Genomic DNA, 19,653 nt, shown 5'->3' with positions numbered 1-19,653 from the left:
GATTGGCAACAGCCAGTCACTGAAAGATAATAAGAGGAAGTGAGTGCGGGTGTGGCTGGTAATGCTGAGTGGAGATGTTACCTGAAGAGAGAAGCCCACAGGTAGGACCATGACAGAACCCCCCCCCCCCCCCCCCCCTTAAGGGACGGCTCCAGAAGTCCCTAGCCACAGATCACCAAAGATGGGCGGGAGGAGGGGGAATACTGGTGGAGGGTTAGATCTCCTCAGACCGGTCAGTGTCCATAGCCTCTGCACCCTCTTCACCGTCAGAAGAATCGTCATCCGAGGACCCCCGCCCAGGATTCAGTTCGGTGTCAGGCTCAGGCGCTGGAGCAGGGGCAGGGTCCGGAAGTGGATCCGCATGGTGAGAACCCCTACGTCGGCCCCGTCGGATGGAGGGCTGGTTGGGGTGTAGCCGATGGAAGTCGGCGATGAGAGCCGGATCCAGAATCCTTCCAGCGGGAACCCACATCCTCTCCTCAGGGCCATAGCCCTCCCAATCCACCAGGTATTGGAGGCCCCTGCCCCTGCGTCGTGACTTCAGCAGTCGCCGGACGGAGTAGACCGGGCCACCGTTGATGAGACAAGGAGGAGGAGGAGGAGCAGCTGGGACCAGCGGGCTCTCATGCACTGGCTTGATCTTAGAGACGTGGAAGGTGGGGTGCACTCTCATGGACTTGGGCAGTCGAAGCCGGACAGCAGACTGGCTGATTATCCTCTGGATAGGGAATGGTCCGACAAACCGAGGTGCTAGCTTATGAGACTCCACCTGGAGGGGCAGGTCCTTGGCAGATAGCCACACCTTTTGGCCCACCCGGTAGGTGGGCGCAGGCGTCCTCTGCTGGTTGGCGCCAGTAGAGTATCTGGTGACTGACCTGAGGAGTGCAGCGCGGGCTTGAGACCAGGTGCGGCGGCATCGGCATGCATAGGTGAGGGCAGCCGGGCAGGTGACCTCTCCCTCCTGGCTGGGGAATAGGGGTGGTTGGTAGCCATACACGCAGTGGAATGGGGACAGCCCGGTGGCTGAGCTGGTGAGGGAGTTGTGGGAGTATTCCACCCACAGCAGGTGCTCGCACCAGGCCCTAGGGTTGCGTGACGCCATGCACCAAAGTGCCTTCTCTAACTCCTGGTTCGTCTGTTCTGACTGGCCGTTGGACTGGGGTCGGAATCCGGAGGTGAGGCTGGGGGTGGCCCTGAGTAGGTGACAGAACTCCTTCCAAAAAAAAGAGGCGAATTGCGGCCCCCGGTCCAAAACGATGTCCTTGGGCAGCCCATGGATGCGAAAGACATGTTGCAAGACGATCTGGGCAGTTTCCTTGGCTGACGGTAGTTTAGGGAGGGGAACAAAGTGAGCCATTTTGCTAAAGCGGTCCACGATGGTGAGTATGACCATCATCCCGTTAGAAGGGGGTAGACCCGTAACAAAATCCAGGGAGATGTGGGACCAGGGTCGCATTGGCACGGGCAGAGGCTGGAGCAAACCGGCAGGAGGCTGGCTGGAGGACTTATTTTGGTTACAGGTAGGGCAGGCTCGGACGAAGTCTCGCACATCCCTGCCCATAGTAGGCCACCAGAACCGTTGGGTGAGCAGGTGGTAGGTGCGAGTGGACCCAGGGTGGCAGGCTAGACGGGAGTCGTGTCCCCATTGTATAACCTGGGATCGCAGGTCTGCAGGAACGAAGAGGCAACTTGCGGGGCATGCACTGGGGCTGGGTTGGTCATGGAGGGCTTCCCGCACTCATTCTTCGATGTCCCAGGTCAGTGCAGCAACGATACAGGGGTCAGGCAGGATGGGAGCCAGGTCCTTGGAGGGGGCATCACCCTTCTGGAACTGGCGGGAGAGCGCGTCAGGCTTGGTGTTGCGAGATCCGGGCCGGTACAAAAGGGTGAAATTGAATCGAGTGAAAAAGAGAGCCCAGCGGGCCTGTCTGGGGTTGAGTCGTTTGGCAGTGCGGATGTATTCAAGATTCTTATGGTCTGTCCAGACCAGAAATGGGACTACGCATCCCTCCAGCCAGTGGCGCCATTCTTCCAGGGTGAGCTTGACCGCCAGCAGTTCCCGATTGCCTACGTCGTAATTGCGTTCAGCCGGCAACAGCCGGCGGGAGAAGAACGCACAAGGGTGGAGCTTGTTGTCATCCGCAGACCTCTGTGAGAGCACTGCCCCGACTCCCACATCCGAGGCGTCCACCTCAACGATGAATTGCCGCTCCTCATCAGGCAGCCGGAGGACGGGAGCAGTGGTGAACCGAGCCTTGAGGGTGGCTAAGGCTTCGTTGGCGGCCGAAGTCCAGGTGAAGGACTGTTTGGTGCTGGTCAAGGCGGTGAGGGGTGACGCAATGGTGCTGTAATTACGAATGAATTTCCTGTAGAAATTTGTGAAGCCCAGGAACTGCTGAAGCTGCTTCCTGCTCTCTGGTACTGGCCATGAAGTAACTGCAGAGACTTTGGCAGGGTCCATCTGGATGCTCCCTTCTGCCACGATGTACCTCAGGAACCCCACAGACTTGGTGTGAAACTCACACTTCTCTGCCTTGATGAAGAGGGAGTTTTCCAGGAGACGACGGAGCACTTGCTGGACATGCTGGGTGTGTTCGGACAGGGTTTTAGAGAAGATCAGGATGTTGTCGAGGTAAATGAACACGAACTTGTTCAACATATCTCGCAGAACATCATTCACCAGAGCCTGGAATACCGCTGGCACGTTGGTAAGGCCAAACGGCATCACCCGGTATTCATAGTGACCGGTGGGGGTGTTGAACGCGGTCTTCCACTCGTCTCCTTCCCTTATCCGAACCAGGTGGTAGGCATTCCGGAGATCGAGTTTGGTGAAGACCGTGGCTCCCTGGAGCAGCTCGAAGGCGGAGGTAAGCAGTGGGAGAGGGTATCGGTTCTTGACGGTGATGTTGTTGAGACCCCTGTAATTGATGCAGGGGCGCAGGGATTCATCCCATCCTTCTTTTCCATGAAGAAGAACCCAGCGCCGGTGGGAGAAGAGGATGGACGGATAAGGCCGGCAGCCAGAGAGTCACTGATGTAGGTCTCCATAGCCTTCCTTTCCGGGGCAGACAGAGAGTAGAGACAACCCTTGGGTGGTGCAGTGCCTGGGAGGAGATCAATGGCGCAGTCGTAGGGCCGGTGAGGAGGCAAGGAAGTGGCCTTGGTTTTACTGAATACCTCCCGAAGGCTGTGATAACACACTGGGACATTAGTGAGGTCTGGGGCAGAGCTGGCAGGTGGAGTACGGGTGTTTAGGATGGCGGCTCGTAAGCAGGTCTGATGGCAGTCCTTGCCCCATTCTCTTATCTCTCCAGTGGCCCAGTCGAGGCGAGGACTGTGCTGGCGGAGCCATGGATAGCCCAGGATGAGAGGTTGGCTGGGGGAACGGAACAGGTGAAATTGGATGGTTTCGTGGTGGTTGCCTGACAGTCATCGGAACAGGGGCAGTGAGGCGGGTGACAGTGCCAAGGAGATGGCCATCCAGCGCCCTGGCTGGAATGGGAGAGGATAGTTGGTGGCTTCACAGGCCCAACTGGCGCGCAAGCCCAGTGTCCATGATGTTAGCCTCGGCGCCAGAGTCAACCAGGGCGGCCAGGGTGTGGGTGGAATCCGACAGACGAAGGCAAACTTGGAGCATAGGTTTCTGGCTGGTGGAGGATTGGAGGATCATTGAACCCAACCGGGCCCCTCCTATGTCCGGTGAGCTCTGGCTTCTCCATGCAGTGATGACTGGCTGAGTCCGGCGGGTCCTCTCTCATCAACGGGTCTGGACCCGGTGGTCAATGCGGACGGCCAGGGCGATGGCCTCGTCGAGTGTTGCTCGTACGAGACCAATTCATCCTTCATGTAGTCGGCCAGGCTGTGCAGAAAGGCATCCACCAGCGCCTGCATGTTCCACTTGCTGCGCCAGGCCAAGGTCCGGAAATCGATCGAGTAGTCAGCCACTGTACGTCTGCCTTGGCGAATACTTATCAGTCCTCCGGATGCCTCTACTGATGACGAGCCCGGGTCGAAGACCTTAATCATCTCTGCAGCAAACAGGGAGAAGGAGGCACACGCCGGTGTCCGGCGTTCATACTCAGCAGTCCCCCACAGGCGGGCGCAGCCAGTCAGATGAGTGATGAAGAAGGCCACCTTCACTGCAAAGGTTCTGGGCTGTAGGTCGAAGATCAACTGGCAGCTGGTCAGGAAAACACAGACTTGGGAGGGGTCACTGTCAAAGCGCTCCGGACTGCCGACCTTGGGTTCCGGGGCATCGAGTGCAGCAGGAGCACCTCCCGGAGGCCCAGGGGGTGCTAGGGTGGTGAGCAGCTGGAATGCTTGGTCCAGTTGTTGTTGCTGGAGCTGCTGGCCATGCTGGATCAGGGCTGTAACGTCAGCAGACATCCCCTTCAGTGCGCTGCAGCCGGTTCGGGTGCTGACTCCATGCTGGTCAGATCGTTCTGTCACGGAACAGACAGAGGAGGAGATCAAACCACAGTTTATTAATAATAGGGGAAAGGGGAGTTGGAAGAATGTGTATGGGTGAAGTCCAGTGGCAGGAGAACTGAGAGGCAGGGATGGCTGGTGGTGACGTCTGAGGTCTCCCATCCAAGTACTGACCAGGCCCAACCCTGCTTAGCTTCAGAGATGAGACAGGACCAGGCATAGTCAGAGAGGTGTGGCTGTAGGGCTGAGCAAGCTGGAGATCAGGTGAAGGTACAGGAGGGGCAGGCAAGAGGCAGAGTCGACAGAACAGAAGGCAGATCAGGTTACCGGGGCTGGAGAGCAGACAGAGTCAGACAGAACAGGAAATCTTCAGGAGTCAGAGTAGTAGGAACACAGAGCAGGTTATCAGGCTGAGAGTTGCAGACGATCTGACACAGGGGCTAGGGAGAACTGCAGCTTAAATACACACAGGGGGAGAGCAGGTGATCGGCAACAGCCAATGACAGTCACTGAAAGATAATAAGAGGAAGTGAGTGCGGGTGTGGCCGGTAATGCTGAGTGGAGATGTTACCTGAAGAGAGAAGCCCACAGGTAGGACCATGACATGAACACAAACAATTTCCAAAATGTTGAGAAGACAAAGTTTAATATAACATCTGTTTAACTTATAATGTGAAAGTAAGGTTAATAATATAACTTAGATTACACATTTTTCAGTTTTACTCAAATTAGGGTGGTGCAAAAATGAGTACAGCCCACAACAAAAACTACTACATCTAGTACTTTGTATGGCCTCCATGATTTTTAATGACAGCACCAAGTCTTCTAGGCATGGAATGAACAAGTTGGTGACATTTTGCAACATCAATCTTTTTCCATTCTTCAACAATGACCTCTTTCAGTGACTGGATGCCGGATGGAAAGTGATGCTCAACTTGTCTCTTCAGAATTCCCCAAAGAAAATAATTTCTTTACACCACAAAGGTGAAGGCTACAAGAAGATCAGCAAAGCTTTACTTATCAGTGAGAATACTGTAGCAAAAGTGATACAAAAATGTAAGAAAGATGGAACTGCAACCATCTCACAGAGACGTCCAGGTCGTCCACGGAAGTTAACACCTCGACAGGAGCGTCTTCTGATGAGAAGGGTTGAAGAAAATCGGCATGCAAGTTCACTGCAGTTATCTAAAGAAGTAGAAAGCCAAACTGGGGTGACTATTTCCCGTGACACAATACGGCGTACACTGCAGAGGAATGGCATGCATGGATGCCATCCACGAAAGAAGCCTCTCCTAAAGCCCAGGCACAAAAAAGCCCATTTAGAGTTTGCCAGGGCCCATGCTGACAAAGATGAAGACAACTGGGACTCTATACTCTGGCGTGATGAGACCAAGATAAATGTTTTTGGAACTGATGGCTTCAAAACTGTATGGCGTCGCAAAGGTGAGGAATACAAAGAAAAATGCATGATGCCTCAGTGAAACATGGTGGTGGCAGTGTCCTTATGTGGGGCTGCATGAGTGCTGCTGGTGTCGGGGAGCTGCATTTCATTGATGATGTCATGAATTCACAGACGTATTGCTCTATACTGAAAAAGAAGATGCTACCATCACTCCGTGCCCTTGGTCGTTGTGCACTTTTCCAACATGACTAAACACACATCTAAGGGCACTGTTGGATTTCTGAAGAAGAACAGGGTGAAAGTGATTCAGTGGCCAAGTATGTCTCCTGATCTGAACCCAATCGAACACCTATGGGGAATTCTGAAGAGACAAGTTGAGCATCACTCTCCATCCAGCATCCAGTCACTAAAAGAGGTCATTGTTGGAAGAATGGAAAAAGATTGATGTTGCAAAATGTTGCCAACTTGTTCATTCCATGCCTAGAAGACTTGGTGCTGTCATTAAAAATCATGGAGGCCATACAAAGTACTACAACCCTGATTCCAAAAAAGTTGGGACAAAGTACAAATTGTAAATAAAAACGGAATGCAATGATGTGGAAGTTTCAAAATTCCTTATTTTATTCAGAATAGAGCATAGATGACATCAAATGTTTAAACTGAGAAAATGTATCATTTAAAGAGAAAAATTAGGTGATTGTAAATTTCATGACAACAACACATCTCAAAAAAGTTGGGACAAGGCCATGTTTACCACTGTGAGACATCCCCTTTTCTCTTTACAACAGTCTGTAAACGTCTGGGGACTGAGGAGACAAGTTGTACAAGTGTAGGGATAGGAATGTTAACCCATTCTTGTCGAATGTAGGATTCTAGTTGCTCAACTGTCTTAGGTCTTTTTTGTCGTATCTTCCGTTTTATGATGCGCCAAATGTTTTCTATGGGTGAAAGATCTGGACTGCAGGCTGGCCAGTTCAGTACCCGGACCCTTCTTCTACACAGCCATGATGCTGTAATTGATGCAGTATGTGGTTTGGCATTGTCACGTTGGAAAATGCAAGGTCTTCCCTGAAAGAGACGTCGTCTAGATGGGAGCATATGTTGCTCTAGAACCTGGATATACCTTTCAGCATTGATGGTGTCTTTCCAGATGTGTAAGCTGCCCATGCCACACACACTAATGCAACCCCATACCATCAGAGATGCAGGCTTCTGAACTGAGCGCTGATAACAACTTGGGTCGTCCTTCTCCTCTTTAGTCCGAATGACACGGCGTCCCTGATTTCCATAAAGAACTTCAAATTTTGATTCGTCTGACCACAGAACAGTTTTCCACTTTGCCACAGTCCATTTTAAATGAGCCTTGGCCCAGAGAAGACGTCTGCGCTTCTGGATCATGTTTAGATATGGCTTCTTCTTTGAACTATAGAGTTTTAGCTGGCAACGGCGGATGGCACGGTGAATTGTGTTCACAGATAATGTTCTCTGGAAATATTCCTGAGCCCATTTTGTGATTTCCAATACAGAAGCATGCCTGTATGTGATGCAGTGCCGTCTAAGGGCCCGAAGATCACGGGCACCCAGTATGGTTTTCCGGCCTTGACCCTTACACACAGAGATTCTTCCAGATTCTCTGAATCTTTTGATATTATGCACTGTAGATGATGATATGTTCAAACTCTTTGCAATTTTACACTGTTGAACTCCTTTCTGATATTGCTCCACTATTTGTCGGCGCAGAATTAGGGGGATTGGTGATCCTCTTCCCATCTTTACTTCTGAGAGCCGCTGCCACTCCAAGATGCTCTTTTTATACCCAGTCATGTTAATGACCTATTGCCAATTGACCTAATGAGTTGCAATTTGGTCCTCCAGCTGTTCCTTTTTTGTACCTTTAACTTTTCCAGCCTCTTATTGCCCCTGTCCCAACTTTTCTGAGATGTGTTGCTGTCATGAAATTTCAAACGAGCCAATATTTGGCATGAAATTTCAAAATGTCTCACTTTCGACATTTGATATGTTGTCTATGTTCTATTGTAAATACAGTATTAGTTTTTGAGATTTGTAAATTATTGCATTCCGGTTTTATTTACAATTTGTACTTTGTCCCAACTTTTTTGGAATCGGGGTTGTAGGTTTAGTCGTTTTTGTTGTGGGGTGTACTCATTTTTGCACCACCCTAATTTGAGTAAAAGTGAAAAATGTGTAATCTAAGTTTATATTATTAACCTTACTTTTTCCCGTTATAAGTTAAACAGATGTTATATTAAACTTTGTCTTGTCAACATTTTGGAAATTGTTTGTGTTCACTGAGATATTGTTTAAAATGCTACTTTTCAAAGGGGGTGTACTCATTTATGCTGAGCACTGTATCTGATATACCGCTCAACGCCAGCCAAGATTATCTAAATATCTAGCCAGCTAGCTATTTTTCTTTACCACATTCAAGCTCAGCCCTTGATAATGTATTTCATTATCTCCAAGGCACCAGATCTACATTTAGACACCAATCTCATATCATACTATTTGGAAACGCCACAGTGAAGCCTTTTTGTTTTTCATCTAACCACAAAGATAAGCACCTGGAGTTCACTCGAAGCTACTGGAAGTGTTTTATTCCTCTTATACTGCAGCAATTTGCCAACAATAAATCACGTAATAAGACAAAACACAGGTTGTGATGTTACCAAGTAACTGTAAAGCCCTCTGTTTTGACTTCCCAGTGTCGGAAAACTTCGAAAACCCTGGAGCCTCCTTCCAAAAATACTAAATAAACCTTCACCTTCGCTAAAGAAAACTTCACCTTTTAAAACTAACATGGTTTTTAATTAGTTTATGTGGAGCGTCCACTAAAATAAGTCCCTGTGTAAGTTATAGAAGCGATAATGTACTAGAACAAGTGCATTAATATAAACTTTGCAGCCAGGATGACTGTCAGAACTGCTGTAATAGAAACTTAATCATCATCTTCTGGCCAATCAGAATCAAGGATTCAACAGCGTTCAACATGATTACAGACTGGATACAGCAACTGTACATAACTAGTGTGATACTAAAGGATTAATTGCAGGTAGACAGTAAATGTTAACATACCAGACAGGATAATTACAGTAATTGGTAAATTACTGTACCATATTTCCAAAGTAAATTACAAGGAATTCAGAGTTAAGTGGAATACAATCACATGAGTACAACCCCAATTCCAGAAAAGTTAGGAAACTGTAAAACATAAATAAAAACAGAATGTTATGATTTGCAAATAATGGAAACCGTATATTTCATTGAAAATAGTACAAAGACAACATATCAAATGTTCAAACTGAGAAATTTTATTGTTGTTTGAAAAATATATGCTCATTTTTAATTTGATGCAAGAAACATTTCAAAATAAGCTGGTACAGGGGCATGTATACCTCTGTGTTGCATCACTTCTACTTTTAACAACACTGTAAATATATGGGAACTAAGGAGACCAGTTGCTGTAGTTTTGAAAGAGAAATGTTGTCCCATTTTTGCCTGATACACAATTTCAGTTGCTCAACAGTTCGGGGTCTCCTTTGTCATATTTTGCACTTCATAATGCACCAAATGTTTTCAATAAGTGACAGGTCTGGACTTCAGGCAGGCCAGTTTAGCACCTGGACTCTTACTACAGAGCCATGCAGTTATAATATGTGCAGACAGCAGTTTGGCATTGTCTTGCTGAAATAAAGAAGGCCTTTCCTGAAAACAATGTCATCTGGATGGCAGCATGTTGTTCTAAAACCTGTATACTGTATATCATTCAGCATTAATGGAGCCTTCCCAGATGTGCAAGCTACCCATGTCGTGTGCACTAATGCACCCTCATACCATCACAGATGCTGGATTTTGAACTGTGTGCTGATGACAAGCCTGATGGTCCATCTCCTCTTTAGCCTGGATGATGTGATGTCTATGATTTCTAAAAAGAATTTCAAATTTTGATTCGTCAGACCACAGGACACTTTTCCGCGTCACCTCTGTCCATCATCGATGAGCTCAGAGAAGGCAGTGGTGTTTCTGGATATTGTTTATGTATGATTTTAGCTTGCATATGTGGAGGCAGCGATGAGCTGTTTTCACAGGTGATGGTTTTCAGAAGTGTTCCTGAGCCCATACAGCGATTTCCACTACAGAATCATTTCTGTATTTAGTGCAGTGTGTCACCTGAGGGCCCGAAGATCACGGCCATCCAATATCTCTTGTGTACCGTGGATGTTGTGATCCCCGAATTCTTTGCAATTTTACATTGAGGAACGTTATTCTTAAATTGTTGCACTGTTTGCCCACGCAATCTTTCACAGAACGGTGAACCCCTCCCCATCTTTACTGCTGAGAGACTCCGCCTCTCTGGGATGCTCTTTTTATACCCAATCATATTACTGACCTGATGGCAATTAACCAAATTAGTCTTGTTTTAGCATGACACAACTTTTCCAATCTTTTGTTGCCCTTGTCCCAACTTTTCTCAAGTGTGTTGCTGGCACTAAATTCCAAATGAGCATATGTTTTTCAAAAAACAATGACATTTCTCAGTTTTAACATTTGATATATTGTCTTTGTACTATTTTCAATGAAATATAGGGTTTCCATGATTTGCAAATGATCACATTCTGTTTTAATTTACATTTCACGCAGCATCCCAACTTATTTGGAATTGGGGTTGTAAGTATTGGAGAGTTAAAAGGGCTCAGGTGAGTCTGTCTGGTAGTCCTGGGACTTGAACTCAGAATCTGTCAGTGACTACCAACAAAATTAATGTCTATTAGGGAAAGAGGGAAGACCCGTTGTTGTAACGATCACGTCTGTTCAAGGTTTCATTATGACAGTAGAAGTGCATTGGCAAGAGATACAGTATATAAATGTTTATTACACAACTTCGAAATGCACAGCAGTTCTTACATTATCTTGAAATAATTATAATTAGCACTCTGATAACAACCGATATCTCTACAAAGATTGTTTTTCACTCCTCCTTTATTATGCTGATGGGTTCAGACCATTACAAATCACTCAGGCAAATTCCAGTATAAAATGACCAGCTGGGCCTGAAACCGCTCCAGGGAGTGCATAACACAAACTTGTTATCTCAAAAGAAAAATGCGTCTACTTTTCATAAGCACAGTCCATAAGAACAATCACAAAATAATCACATTCTGGTCTCTCTCCTTCTCCCTCTCTCTCTTTTTTTCTCTATAGCATTTCCTGGAGAAGAGGCTGTCTGGGAGAAGAATAGATGGCATGCATTATAATGAACCGAGCCTGACACCAGCTCATCCATCATCCAGCCTGGGAAAATTATAACACTCCGGACGGCACGAGAGCCACTCATAGCCACTTCGCAATGCCATGGTGCTGCCTAAAAACCCACTCTCATTGCTTTTGCCAAAATAAACGCACTGAGAATGAAGGGGGGGGGGGGGGGGGGGGTGATGGCACTGAGAATGAAGGGGGGGGGGGGGGGGGGGTGATTCACAGTTATTCACACTGGGTAAGTCCTATGTTGTCATTTCCAGCTGCTGATTGAGAATTGACAGACGTTGATCATGAAATAACTACGAAAAGGAAATAAAAAAATGAAAGCAATGGATCATTTCAGGATGAGGTACGTGGGTGTCAGACCATATCAGAAGCCGCAATACCTTCATCGGCTCATGATTTGAATTTTGAGAATTTGCTTTTCAACAAATCGAAACATTTTAAAGGAACCTGTTTTTCACGCCGTTTTCCTTTTGTGGTCATTCCCTAAAGATCTGAGGAAAAGACAGTCATGAGGTACATAAGGAATAAGACACGATGTAATGCCACTTCAACGTTGATTAGTTTCCTAGCACCAAAATGTTTTATTCCTTTAATACCGCTGATAAAAGTTCCATTAAAAGTCATAAATGATGTCATGTTTGAAAAATAAGCTTTGAGAATTTGCTCTTGAACAAAGCTAAAAATTCTAAAGGAGCTTCTTTTAGAAAAATGTGCTGTTACGCTCACTCGCGGAAGATCTGACCTTCCTCCAACTACAACTCCAGCTACATAAGGAATAAAACATATTATTCTATCCACATTCACTGGATATGAGCAATCATGCACTCTGATTGGCTACTCTACTACTAGGATATCAGCTCCTATACCGTGAGGAGAGAAAAACAAAATGGAGGAGCATGTTGCTGAACATGGCGGCACGGTGGTGTAGTGGTTAGTGCTGTCGCCTCACAGCAAGAAGGTCCTGGGTTCGAGCCCCGGGGCCGGCGAGGGCCTTTCTGTGCGGAGTTTGCATGTTCTCCCCGTGTCCGCGTGGGTTTCCTCCGGGTGCTCCGGTTTCCCCCACAGTCCAAAGACATGCAGGTTAGGTTAACTGGTGACTCTAAATTGACCGTAGGTGTGAATGTGAGTGCAAATGGTTGTCTGTGTCTATGTGTCAGCCCTGTGATGACCTGGCGACTTGTCCAGGGTGTACCCTGCCTTTCGCCCGTAGTCAGCTGGGATAGGCTACAGCTTGCCTGCGACCCTGTAGAAGGATAAAGCGGCTAGAGATAATGAGATGAGATGTTGCTGAACCAACTGAGGATGAAATAAAAACTACTCGAAAACAAAACCACAAAAAAATACAAAAAAGCAACAAAATATAGAATAAAACTATTTGATGGTAAGAACGTATATATTTTACATTTTTCAAGAATGATTATCGTATTTTTCACATATTGCTACTGTTGTTTCGCCGGTTTGTTTACATTCTAAGCGGAAATTATTTTGTTGGACATTTTGTATAAAGTTTTTATTTATCAAATTTGCAAAACATAAAAATAAAAATGCTCTGTTTCTCAAAATCCAGTGAATGTGGACAGAATAAAACAGTTATTCCACTCAATCTCGTCATACATGGCTTATAGGCAACTCAGTGCTATGTGCCTTGTGCACTATCAGCTCATGTACGACTCGATTTTGTGGAATAACTGTTAAATGTGAAGCCACTCTGAAGTTGATTCGTTTCCTAACCCTGAAGTGTTTTATTCCTCTTATACTGCAGCAATTTGCCAAAACTAACAATTTTTATGTTTTATAGAACAAAATTATGGAAATCACTGCCAGTAGCAATTTGAGAAACTGAATCAGTTCCTTCTTTTAAAAGCCTATTAAAACGTATCTTTTTACCCTCATTTTTTAATCTCATCTCATCTCATTATCTCTAGCCGCTTTATCCTGTTCTACAGGGTCGCAGGCAAGCTGGAGCCTATCCCAGCTGACTACGGGCGAAAGGCGGGGTACACCCTGGACAAGTCGCCAGGTCATCACAGGGCTGACACATAGACACAGACAACCATTCACACTCACATTCACACCTACGGTCAATTTAGAGTCACCAGTTAACCTAACCTGCATGTCTTTGGACTGTGGGGGAAACCGGAGCACCCGGAGGAAACCCACGCGGACACGGGGAGAACATGCAAACTCCACACAGAAAGGCCCTCGCCGGCCACAGGGCTCGAACCCGGACCTTCTTGCTGTGAGGCGACAGCGCTAACCACTACACCACCGTGACACCTCATTTTTTAATATATATTTACATTTTTTTTACTTCTTTTACCTCTCCTGAATTTTTGCTGTATATTGTAATTTTGTTTTATTTTAATGCTTTTTATTTTACTTTTTAATTTTAATTTTCTTACTGCATTTAAATTCATTATTATCCCCTGCTCAAAGAAAGTTTGGCGGGGGATATAGAAACGGGTTCTGTCCGTCCGTCCGGTCACGTTTTCGTTTCCGGGCCATATCTTTAAAACTACTGAAGATATCTTCATGAAACTTTGTATACATATCTAGCAACATGTGAACTGGTGCCTTTTGCTATTTTGGATTTTTGAAGAAAAAAAAGAAAAAAGTATTTTTCAAATTTGTACATAAAAAATAGATTTTGACTTGGTTTCTAAGGGCAGTGTTCGTTTCCGGAGCATATATCCAAAACTATTCATGATACGGATTTGAAACTTGGTGTACATGTTAACAAGGTGATGTAGATGTGCCTTTTCATACTAAGAAATTTGAGAAATGTTAATTTTTCATGTTTCCATGGAAACAATTTCAGACTTAGTCTCTCAGGTTAGTCTTGGGGTAGGTTTTGTTTCCGGAGCAGAACTTAAAATCTATGAGTGGTATGGTCTTGAAAATTGATATATGTGTTGATTAAGTAATGTATATGTGCCTTTTGATAAGAAGAAATTTGAGAAATTTTAATTTTTAGGTCATCTGGACCAACGGTTGATGGGTTTATGCCATGGGCTGCTGAGGTCAGTGTAAAGACGTAGGGTTGGTTTCCTGCAGCAGAACTTGAAAAACGTGACAATATCTTGAAACTTGGTATATAGTTGGTGTATAGGGTGGGGGATATAGATGACTCTTTCTTCTTGTTATCCCTTCTTTTAAACTTTTATTTCTTATACCATTATTTTATCTGTATATTTGTTTATATATATATATATATATATATATATATATATATATATATATACACACACACACACACTACACTCACCACCAGCCACTTTAATAAGAACATGTTCTTGATTCTAAGATTCCTGTTCTTGGCTGGCAGGACTGGAACCTAATGTGGTCTTCTTCTGTTGCATACTGAGATGTTTTTCTGCTCACCACGGTTGTAAAGAGTTACTATATCTTTCCTGGAAAAAATGCTCAAACCAATCTGGCCATTTTCCTCTCTGACCTCTCTTAACAAGGCGTTTGTTTCCACCCACAGAACTGTCGCTCATTGGGGATGTCGTGGCTCAGGTGGAGGGGGCGCCATGCCATGCCATGCCATGCCATGGGTCCGGGGACCCGGGTTCGGTTCCAGCCCGGGGTCATTTCCCGATCCCTCCCCGTCTCTCTCTCCTGCTTGTTTCCTGTCTCTGCACTGTCCTATCCAATAAAGGTGAAAAAGGCCCAAAAAAAATCTTTAAAAAAAAAAAAGAACTGTCGCTCACTCACTCGATGTTTTTTTGTTTTTCGCACCATTCTATGTAAACTCCTGAGACTGTTGTCTGTGTGTGAAAACCCCAAGAGATCAGCAGTTTCTGAAATACTCAAACCAGTCCATCTGGCTCAAACCAACACCCATGCCACAGTGAAAGAAAGTCACACTTTGAGATCACAATTTTTCCCGTTCTGATGTGTGAAGTGAACATTAATTAACTGAAGCTCTTGATTTGTATCTGTATGATTTTATGCATTGTGCTGCTGTCAAGGGATGATTAGATCACTGAATAAAACAGCAGGTGGATGGGTGTTCCTAATGAAGTGGCTGGTGAGTGTAGAGTATATTAGTAGTAGTAGTAGTAGTAAAGAATGACATTATACTTTTATCCATTAATAGGTTATTTATTAATTATTTCATGTTGTGGAACGTCTGCAAAACAAGTTTGAATTTTAAGAGTTTGCTTTTCAACAAATCTAAAAATTCTTCAAGAGCTTCTTTTCCATCCTGACTTTCTCTAATCATCATCAAAAAAAAAATAAATAAATTGAACTTCATAGATAAAGCCATGACACTACAACTCTAGCTACATAAGGAATAAAACATGATGTGATGCCATTCTGAACATGATTAGTTTCCTAGCCCTGTAATGTTTAATCCTATTATACCACAGCAATTTTCCATTTGCCATCCATTTTTTAGCTACATTTTATGTCAAGGAAAGTCCACAAAACAAGTCTGAACAAGTTTCAACCTCACACAGTAACCAAAGGAACTTTTTATTGTTGAGCTTTTCACAAATGCTTCAGCTCCGTTCACTCCCCACGGATCTCAACTTCATCAACAAAGACGCTATAAATTTTGTCGTTATGAGAATTTTGCTTGTACTGTTCCACTGTTATTCTGAGATCACCCAGGCTTATGACTGCTACGTGATTTTTACAGATGAGTTTCTGTATCCTTCCTCATTTACGGCTGAGCTCCTAATTAATTCCATGCATGTCTGTATTTTTTTTTAAAGTATGCACGAACCTTGCCAAGGTCCTCGCATGCTGCAGGAAGCCTGCCATGCCCAATAGAGTTCCCCTGATCTGTTGTTATTTCCAGCATATGGTGACTGTTTAATTTTATGTACTTTCCAACATTCCTCATCAATACCACCAAATATTTTTTTTCTGCTCAGCTCAGAGTGTACGTTAATTACATCAAGCAAAAGAGGGAAAAAAACAACTTGTTTAATGCTTGAGATGAATTGGTTGGCATCAGTTGCACTCTACAGATTACAGTTTAGCACTCATCTGTTAGGACGTCGCCAGCAAGCGTATCTCAGAAGGCAAACGTCTTTAATTCAGGCCTCACACACTGCTGCTGGCATTGTGCTCCGAATCTGCTGCCACATGCCTTGATGTATTTGCATTGTGCCACTTCAACAGCAACAATATGTCAAACATTTGTCTCCTTCTGAAAATGGCTGATTCTCACCATTTTGGCCAAATGAAAAGCATCAGTGAAGTCATTCGTAGTTTTATTTCACAACAGGCTGTTGAAGCCACATGGATGTTGCTGTATTCTTGAAGCCAATATTCTGCGAATATAAATGATTCATCTTTACAAGCTTGACAAGGAAGATCCTAGTGAATTTATCTACACGCATTTTCCCCTTCATACAGCTAACTGGCCAAAACTCCTCAAAACAAGTACTTTTCCACATTTTTAGATCGATTTCTATGGTTATATAATGACATTTATTTGTAGACAGAACTAAAACTTAAAGATGGAAAGTTTTTAAGTCACTGGACTTTATTATTATCATTTTTATTTCAGGGTATTTCTATTTTACCTGAATACAATTCAAAATAATACTTACTCAATTACACTTCATGGAAAAGTCCACAGATTTTATTGAGCATTCTCATCTCATCTCATCATCTCTAGCCGCTTTATCCTGTTCTACAGGGTCGCAGGCAAGCTGGAGCCCATCCCAGCTGACTACGGGCGAAAGGCGGGGTACACCCTGGACAAGTCGCCAGGTCATCACAGGGCTTTATTGAGCATTCTGTAAGAGGTAAAGCTTTTGGTTTTCCTTCACTTGATTTTTTTCTAATTATTATTATTATTATTAATTTCATGAGAGACAAAAAAGGTCTTGAATAGTTATTATAACATAAGTGATAGCAGGAACTAACTTGTCTTATACAACATTAAATATAACTATAATTATTCTATTCACATTCACAGGATATGAGCAATCGCACGCTCTGATTGGCTACTCTACTCCTAGGCTATCAGCTCATATCCTTGACTTGCAAGTGATGTCAAAGCAAAATAGAAATCTGGATGTCGGCCATGTTGGTGGATCTACAAATGTGGGGTCAAACAACATTCCCTACAAAACATAGTCACACGTGCGCAACTCTTTGTTTTCCCACTGCTTTAAGCATTCTTTTAGCTCTGCCATATCTTTGTGCTGTATATGGTTGTGGTCACAATAGTACTCGTGACCATGGCACGTCCCAATTTTTTAGAATTCCATCCGTGATTTGGAAAGAGGGCGAGGAAACGCTGAGGCTTTGTACAGAGAGAAAACAAGCACGGCTGAACAACATCGGCAGGGCTGATCTAACAGAGGCTAAAACCAAAACAGCTCGCGTTTGCAGTCATCATTTTATCCCAGGTGAGATTCAAAAGCTCTCTCAGTAATATCATGGAAGAATTTTATTTTGTGTTGCTAGACTTTTGCTATAAAATGAGAATTCTCTTGTCGTGGTTCACTCGGTCGTTGTTATAATTTTAACACGTATATTACCATTTCGCTTCTAGGAACGGCAGCAAAATTATATGATAGAAACAATCCAGACTGGGCACCCACTCAGAAAATGGGCTATGTTTCGTCCGAGGTCGGACTTGATTCTACGGCAGCTGAACCAGATATCTGGATACTCGATGGTCAGTAGAAGCATCTTATCTTCAGAAAACTGAGTTTTTTAAATAATATGGGTCAAAACCACACATATCTATCTTCTGTTTGTATCAAATCTTTGCTGGACCGTTCAAATCGTGGTAATACTGAGAAAATTCAGCATTGTTTACAGACACGATTTCAGCGGCTGCCATCCTAGTTGCTTTGTAGATCCACCATCATGGCGGACGCTCATGACGTAGCACATTTTGATCACGTGGATGCAAGTCATCTATATCATGAGTAGAGAAAAACAAAATGGCAGAGCATTTTGCTGAACCAACCGAGGACGAAATAAAAACTCTACTCGAAAACAAAACCCCAAAATATTATCATCAAGTATTTAAAAGAAACAGAAATAGCTAAAAGAATATAGATTCCCCCCCCCCCATCACCTGTTTCACACTCCAGTCCAGTTGGTGGCGGTAATGCACCTTTGAGTTGGATAGCCAAGTGCCAAAAAACTCTAAAGAAGGACCCCCCCCCAAAAAAAATAGGGAATAAAAGTATTTGATGTCAAGAACATATCTTTTTCTGTTTTTCAAGAATTATTATAGCATTTTTCACAAATTGCTCCTGTCATTTCACCGGTATTTTGTCGGACATTTTGTATAAAGTTTTTATTTATCGAATTTGCAAAAAATAAAAATGCTCTGTTTCTCAAAAGCCAGTGAATGCGGATAGAATAAAAAACAGTTATTCTACTCAATCTCGTCATACATGACTTATAGCCAACTCGGTGCTATGCGCCTCATCGGCTATCAACTCATGTACGACTCAATTTCAAAGAATAACTGTTAAATATACATAACCATGTGTTGCTGTTTAATATATATATTTTTAAACTGTTAGCGTTGATAAATCATAGTGGTGCAAGAAGAATAATACACTTTGGGATAAGGGATGAGGCCAGAAACTTCAAAATGAGTGGACTTTTATGAAACAGGGTGGATCAGTTATCAGGGCTGTCCGGTGGTGGTGGGATGGGGTGGGGGGACAACATTGCACTTCATGATGACAATCATGTTCTGTGTGTATCAAGGTGCATTTTTATTCACTTCACGTCAATCGGCCCACCCCTGCCCTTATATGGACTTGCTACTGTTCAGGACATGCTGTTACAGGTTAATAATTAATTGATTAATCAACATTTGTCATATTATTTTCCTATAAAAGAAAACCAAATGTCTCAAACTGTTTTATTCTTCTATACATGTTACTCTTGAATCTTAGGTTTTATACAGAAAAGTGAGATACATTTTGGAGATCCGATTACGAAGTACAATAAAAATAAATGTATATTCTCTACAGAATACATTTTTTGGAAAAATAGATCCTGAAGGGTTCTTTGGAACCTTCTAGTTAAAGGTTCTTACCTGTAACTCTCATGTAGACAAAAACATTGTTGTAGGGTTCCACGGAGAACCTTCATGAATTGCCCAGGAGAGATAAACCAATGAGCCCTTTAGCATTACAGATTGCTCCTTTGGGAAAAAGACCAGGTCACTGTTTTGCAATCTTCAAATGTCCAGTTTTGGTGAGTCTGTGCCTACTGTAGCCTCAGGTTCCTGTTTTTGGCTGACCAAAGCGGAACCCGATGTGGTCTTCTGCTGTTGTAGCCCAACTGCTTCATGGTTCGACGTGTTGTGCATTCTGAGATGCTTTTCTGCTCGAGTTGTCAAGAGTGGTTATTTAAGTTACTTTTGCCTTCCTGTCAACTCGAACCAGCCCTCTGCTCTCTCCGCAACAAGGTTTTTCTGCCTGCAGAACTGCCTCTTACAAAACACACACAGTGTGTTATATATGAAATATAGTCAGCTGGGATAGGCTCCAGCTTGCCTGCGACCCTGTAGAACAGGATAAAGTGGCTAGAGATAA

General features: G+C 44.2%; 1 protein-coding gene and 1 long non-coding RNA gene across 3 annotated transcripts in view; both read left to right on the top strand.

Annotated features, from left to right (window-relative positions):
- The window catches only part of LOC132875646 (uncharacterized), a 32,324-nt gene extending 17,349 nt beyond the window's left edge, over positions 1 to 14,975 (top strand). The window contains exons 2-3 of the long non-coding RNA XR_009651867.1: positions 11,051 to 11,203; positions 14,601 to 14,975. This is a non-coding gene — a long non-coding RNA (uncharacterized LOC132875646). The remainder of the gene's footprint in view (positions 1 to 11,050; positions 11,204 to 14,600) is intronic.
- A 2,118-nt stretch (positions 14,976 to 17,093) lies between these two features.
- Positions 17,094 to 19,653, top strand: part of lman2la (lectin, mannose-binding 2-like a) — a 62,006-nt gene continuing 59,446 nt past the window's right edge. For both annotated transcript variants that reach the window (XM_060913174.1, XM_060913173.1), the window contains exons 1-2: positions 17,094 to 17,490; positions 17,637 to 17,762. In XM_060913174.1, coding sequence (XP_060769157.1) covers positions 17,154 to 17,490; positions 17,637 to 17,762 — 463 coding nt within the window. In that variant the 5' untranslated portion in view covers positions 17,094 to 17,153. The remainder of the gene's footprint in view (positions 17,491 to 17,636; positions 17,763 to 19,653) is intronic.

Source organism: Neoarius graeffei, chromosome 28, assembly GCF_027579695.1.
Source record: "Neoarius graeffei isolate fNeoGra1 chromosome 28, fNeoGra1.pri, whole genome shotgun sequence".
NCBI classification, from domain to species: domain Eukaryota; kingdom Metazoa; phylum Chordata; class Actinopteri; order Siluriformes; family Ariidae; genus Neoarius; species Neoarius graeffei.
Note: the sequence above shows the minus strand (reverse complement) of the source record. Positions and strands in the feature narration are given on the sequence as shown.